We start from the raw sequence: 6,000 nt of genomic DNA, 5'->3' as shown, positions 1-6,000 counted from the left end.
CTGAAAGCCACAGACAGGAAGTCAGACAGCACTGAGAGACAGAGTAAAGGCCGGGCCACGCCAGCATTTAAAACAGCGTAAGCGTGACAGACCTGCAAAGTTCACCTGTATTTAAAAATAAGTTGTCTTTTTCCTTTAATGTAAAAAAGCAACTTGTGGCCGCCACTTGTTTATCTGTTCTGGACTACGGGGATCTTTTAAATGTCCATACTTTAGCACCGAGTCTTCATATGGTTGACACAGCTTACCACGATTCCTTGAGGTTCATAACCAATTGCAAAGCTCTGACTCACCACTGTGAGTTCGACTCTCAGGTAGGAGGTGCTGCTCTGGCCACACATAGACTCTGTCATTGGTACACCTTTATATTTAAGGCAGTTCTTGGTCTGCTGCCACACATGCGTTCTTATCACGCAGAAAAGTGCCGGACAACGCTCTTGTTTATGCTTTCTTTGCCAAAAAACCCGTACTTAAACTGGAAAAAGGGCATTTATGTATTCTGCACCCTCAGCATGGAATTAGGGCTGGACAATAAACAATAACAATAATCAAATCGAATTATAATTTTTTTCAATAACAATATAACAAATGTTCAATAAATATTCAATAAATGTTTTATTTTATTCACTTGAATCGTACACGAATTAGGACTTCATTTTTCTTATTAAGATGTTTATTCTGTTGAGGAAAAAGGACTGAAAAAGGTTTTACATTAAAGATATTGTTAACTAAGATTTTATCATAAATATTTTGAATGTGAATCTCAGATTTGTGAAGTGATCCACTGTTTGACATCAAGTGTTGACCATAAAGAAAAGTTTAAACCGCAATTAACCATCTGGTTTCTTCAACTTTCACTCAGGAGCAAAAATCAGCCTTTAAACATGAAAGACAAAACTATTTGATACTTATCGTGATAATTATCGATATCGAAAGATATGAAACTTTTTATCGTGATAACATTTTTGGCCGTATCGTCCAGCCCTACATGGAATACGTTGCAGAAGGACTTGAAACTCAATGAATTAACCTCGTTAAATGCTTTAAATCCAAAATAAAAGAATTAGAGGCAGAGTCCTCAATACGTAAATGTTTTTAAATTGTGAATCTGACTCTTTTGAAATGTGAGTCATTTTTATTTTATTTATGCTGCTGCCTGTCTTGTCCAGGCTGCACCTAATTGCAAAAGAGATCTCTATCTTAACGGGACTTCATTTTTAAATTAATATTTAAAATATTAATTTACGATAAATATATGGCGTGAACCACAAAACATGCTGTTCAAAAGCTGGACCTTTTGGTAATTAGCGTTGTTGCGAATGTAACGGGAAGTTTTTCTTACTTCTGGAACAGAACGTGGCGCCTCCACTTCGGCTCTCTTTGGCTAGCATTTAGCTCGCCGGTTACCGTAAGTTACCAACTGGTCCTGTTAGTTCTCGCTACAACACAAACATCCGCTTATCCTGCGTACAGGGTCGCGGGGGGGCCGGAGCCAATCCCAGCTTACAACACAAACATATTTATTACACAAGGATTCGTTTCACTCTCTGGTGCCACCCAACCGTAAATCGCGGCCGGATTTGTTGACAGAAATATAGAATAGCGCTAGCCTTATCCTTCAAAATCAGTGGACAATCACAGTCCTCACGCTACTGCCAAGGAGCAGCTTCAGTTCTTTTCTTTTGGCTGAAGACATGACGGGCACAAAGATGCTAAAACACTGAACAACTCGTCTCTAAAGTGGTGGAACACAGTGGGAGGGCTGAAAGGAGGACGGACAGACAAAAAGACTGTAGTAAGTGTTGTACAGTGCCTTTTCAGCAACACTGTGGGACAGAGAGGAGAAACATACAGTACAGTATTAGTCAGAGAAAACAAACCCGCGACACACCCACAACAGATGGAGTGACATTTAAAGCACCAAGAAAAGAGACTCGCCAGCTTTGGAGATTACAGCAGCTGTGTGTTTGGCAGGCAGAATGTGCAGAGTAATCTCGTGTTTGATTTCATGTTTGTGGACAATTTCCCTCACCTCCTCGTCGCTCTCCGGCTCTGCCGCCTTCTTCTCCTTCTTCTTCTTCTTCTCATCCTCCTTCTTCTTCTTGTCTTTGTCTGGCAGGATGTCGTCCAGCCAGGCCAAGTCGTGTTGCGAGAATATCAGATCCAGCAGCTTCCGGACGAGCATCAGACCCAGAATCTACACACAGAGGAATCAAACCGGTGGATAAAAGAAGCCACCGCCTCACTCTGCCTCTGAACGTTGGACTCAAGGTGCCGGAAATGTCGACTTAATATCGCGACACAGTTTACCGCACATAAAGTTCAGGAAAATACAGGTTTCCATCCAAATGTAGCACAAACGTTAACCGAATTTCAGAAAGTCGGCAAACGAAAATGCGACTTTGGCTCCATCCCCTGCCGCTGTGAGAACATGACTGATGGCGATAAACAGCGGGTGGATCGCTGCCGTTAAACCATCGCAGAAGAAGAGGACATAACGAGGTGACGTCTTTAAAAAAGCTGCGGTCAAAGCTCAAAATGAAGGAAAACGATCAGACGTTTCTTTTAGCTTTATGTGTTAAAGTGATGAAGGCTACCGTAACCCTTGAGCTGATGCATCGAGACGCTTCGAGATATAGAATCGAACCGTTGACCTGAAAATCATAATCGAAACAAATCGTGAGACCAGTGAAGATGCACAGCTCTAGCATTAATGCACATAGTCTGTTGCTTTCACACTTATTTTGCTTTTTATTGATAGTAGCAAACTGATACTGACGTCAGATATTGGGCCGATACGGACTCATAATAGCTGGATCAGGTATCGTGACAAGGGGCCCGATCTATTGTATGTAATTACAAGCGTTTTACAGTTGTGGTGGCTAATGTCACTAAGGTGAGAGCAGGATCCAGAGCATTTAGTTATCAAGCGCCTCTACTATAGAACCAGGCCCCAATTTGGGTTTGGGAATCTGACAACATCACTTTTAAGGCTAGACTTAAGACTTTCCTGTTTGATAAAGCTTTTAGTTAGGGCTGGAATTGGGCAAACTTTAAATTATTAACCGTTTTTTATTATTTTATTTTGCTGATATTATTCTGATTTTATCTTGTGTTTTATCACATGGATTCTGTATTTTACGGCTTATTTTTTTAAATTCCAAAGCATTTTGTAAAGTGTATTGGGACCATATCTTTTGGTGATTTTGCACTTTAAATAAAACTTCACTGCTTTTACGAGACGCGTCAGCAGTGCGTCAGTAGACCCGAACATCTTGCTAGGAGAGCCAACATCGCATTTTGTTTTACTAAGTTAGGAAGTAATGTCAAGCCTGATGTTACATAAAAAAGAATAATCCCCGGCCTCTTCTTCACAGTGAGCAGCTCATTGATTTTACGATACTCGTCACCAGCTGCAACCCAAAGCCCAGCTATTGGTATTGGGACTGAAAAAGTCGGATTGGTGCGTCCCTCATTGATACACAAACTCTTCTACCCTTAGCCAAACTTCAAAATGTATTTATGATATTTAGATTTTTAATTTTAATGTGCAAATAGAAAATTAAATAAAACACAAAAAAGTCAATGTATTAGCTAAATACTTAGCTCAGTAGCTAAGCGTGCCTCTTTTATGTTTAGACAAAGAATAGGAACACATCCCTTTGTTCTGACTTGGGAGCATTAACTATTCACTAGCCTAATAAAAAGCCTTAATGAGCCTTTTTTATTCTGGTACATATGTGGAGCAGTTTGTTAACACGTGACACCAGATAAAAACGATGTGTAGCAGAATCGACTGTAACTGACGTCCACTTTGTTGACACTTCTTTTGTCAAGTTACAGATATCATAGCTGTCAGGAATGTCTCAGACTCTGAATTACAGCTCGGAGGCTGATGTCAATGTTTTTTCCTACTTGGCTGCTCATAATTATGGTTCCCTGGACATGAAAGGAATGTGGCATTAGCTGTAAAGTTGATTGTTGTTCACTTATATTAGGACTTAAAATGTTTCGGCTTAAAGTGTTTTGGTCCTTGATAACACATTCACAGTCAGCCATTTGTGACTGTATTTCCTGTCCTTTTTCTTCTATTTAGTCAAAAAACATCCCAGCAGAAACCAATAGATAACGTCTGCTGGTGGTCACATGGCAAAAGAAACCAGGATTGTTAGACCAGGACACAAACAATGTCCAACCACCAAACCCCCTAAGTATCTTCATCAAACTAAGATCAACCCTAAATGTAATAAAACAAACATGTTACTATCTGATATCTTGATAAATACCTCAATCAAAAGACCAATGAGTGACCGAGATACAGGATAGTACACTTACCATTACTGGGAAGATGATGGCCAGGAAGGTGGACTTCAGGATCCAGAGGACGGCCAAACAGACGATCTGGACGATGGTGAAAAGATGGACGCGTCTCAGAGGAACGTGACGCAGGAAGGAGAAGTCCGGCTGGTGTTTGGCTGGCATCAGATACAGCTTCATACGCTCCCAGAACTGAAACACAAAGACGCAGAACGTGTCCTCAGGTGTTCTCAGTCAGAAGTTTAATTATTCAGAGCACTTGTTTAGAGCTGAAACCCTCAATACATTTATTAGTTGAGTTGATCGACAGACAGCTGTTTTCATAATAATCATTTAGTTAAGTACTTTTTCAGGTAAATTTGCCAATAATCTCTTCGTTACAGCCGTTTAAATCGCAATAAGATGTTTAAAAACTGGACATACTGTATGTATTGACCTCAAAAATCCAGCATCAGTAAGCCTCAATGTTAAATATACTGTAAAACTTCAATTAGAAGCGTAGTCCCAATTAGGCACCTGACCCTTTTACTGGCCTGGTGTGGCTGCATGTTTTGACAACACGCTCTCACTCCCCACCTTGTCACACATTGGCGCATGGTCAAGACCCATTGGCATCAGTTTGTAACACATTGGGGATCCCTAGCGTCATAGCTCAACGCAGTGGGGGAAGCCCTGTAGTGTCAGTTTTTGACAGTAAAGGTAGGTAGTAAGGAGTGGTTTGGGTGGATGGAGGGCCAGAACCCGGACTTTAAACCAGGAGTCCAGGGTTCTTGTCCCGTGTGAAACAAAGAGTCAGCATTAAATATTTTTATTTAAGTTAGTCTACGTGAGTTACGTAAAGTAAGTTACGCAAGTGACGTTAACTTACGTATTAACTGACGTACGTAGTTATTTTAACCCAAACCATGATCTTTTCCAAACCTTAACCAAATAGTTTTGCTAAACCTAACCAAACTGCAGTGTTTCACAACTTTAATAATGTGATGTTTCAAAATGAAACTCTAGCGTTTTATTTTGAAAGTGTAACCGGACTTTGCATATTAATTGTTTCTAACTTTACCGGACGTTGCATATTTGTTGTTGCTAAGCATTGCTAACTTGACACCGGAGCATTAAACGTCGAAAAATGACGTTTAATGTGTACCCAGGGCGTTAACCAAAGGGCCTCGACCAAGCGTCAATATGTGACGAGTCGGGAGTGAGAACACGTTGGTTTTGACAAATAAACGCAGGTCTCAATTAGAAGCCTGGTCTGGTTTTAATAGAAGTTCTTTATATATAAAACCTCTTAAAGTACCTGCTCTCTCTCTTCTCTCTGTCTGTCTCTCAGAGCTACAGCAGATGAAATTAATTGATAGTAGTCATGCTGGTTGGAATAAACAATTTGATAGTAGCTTATTTCTTTGTTGAGCAAGAGTTTTGTGGGAAAGGAATTAAAGGCCTGTCCCAAATGTAGTTAGTGATAGTATATAATTCAGTGACTGAAGCAAATAAAAGCCTGGGCTCTAATAAGACAACACGGATATATCATCTTTGATCTACCTGGATGCCACTCAGTGATGCCACACCCATGTAGAGGAACACTCCATACAGGACTGGCATGGGGATGTACTGAATTAAACAGAGCAGCAGTTAAAATACAACATTATAGGTGAAAAGCAAATCAAATGATGAAAAAAAAAG

The 6,000-nt window shown here is 40.3% G+C and overlaps 1 protein-coding gene across 1 annotated transcript in view; it reads right to left on the bottom strand.

The window, feature by feature from the left end:
- LOC119914969 (electrogenic sodium bicarbonate cotransporter 4-like) overlaps nt 1-6,000 on the bottom strand; it is a 34,057-nt gene that overhangs the window by 5,493 nt on the left and 22,564 nt on the right. The window contains exons 21-23 of the mRNA XM_038734514.1: nt 5,860-5,928; nt 4,336-4,509; nt 2,033-2,197 (exon numbers count right to left, since the gene is read on the bottom strand). Coding sequence (XP_038590442.1) covers nt 2,033-2,197; nt 4,336-4,509; nt 5,860-5,928 — 408 coding nt within the window. The remainder of the gene's footprint in view (nt 1-2,032; nt 2,198-4,335; nt 4,510-5,859; nt 5,929-6,000) is intronic.

Source organism: Micropterus salmoides, unplaced genomic scaffold, assembly GCF_014851395.1.
Source record: "Micropterus salmoides isolate LMB-PRFRI ecotype aquatic unplaced genomic scaffold, ASM1485139v1 Ms_hic_scaffold_20, whole genome shotgun sequence".
Taxonomy (NCBI): Eukaryota; Metazoa; Chordata; class Actinopteri; order Centrarchiformes; family Centrarchidae; genus Micropterus; species Micropterus salmoides.
The sequence above is the reverse complement of the archived record's forward strand: the minus strand, read 5'-3'. Positions and strand labels throughout refer to the sequence as shown.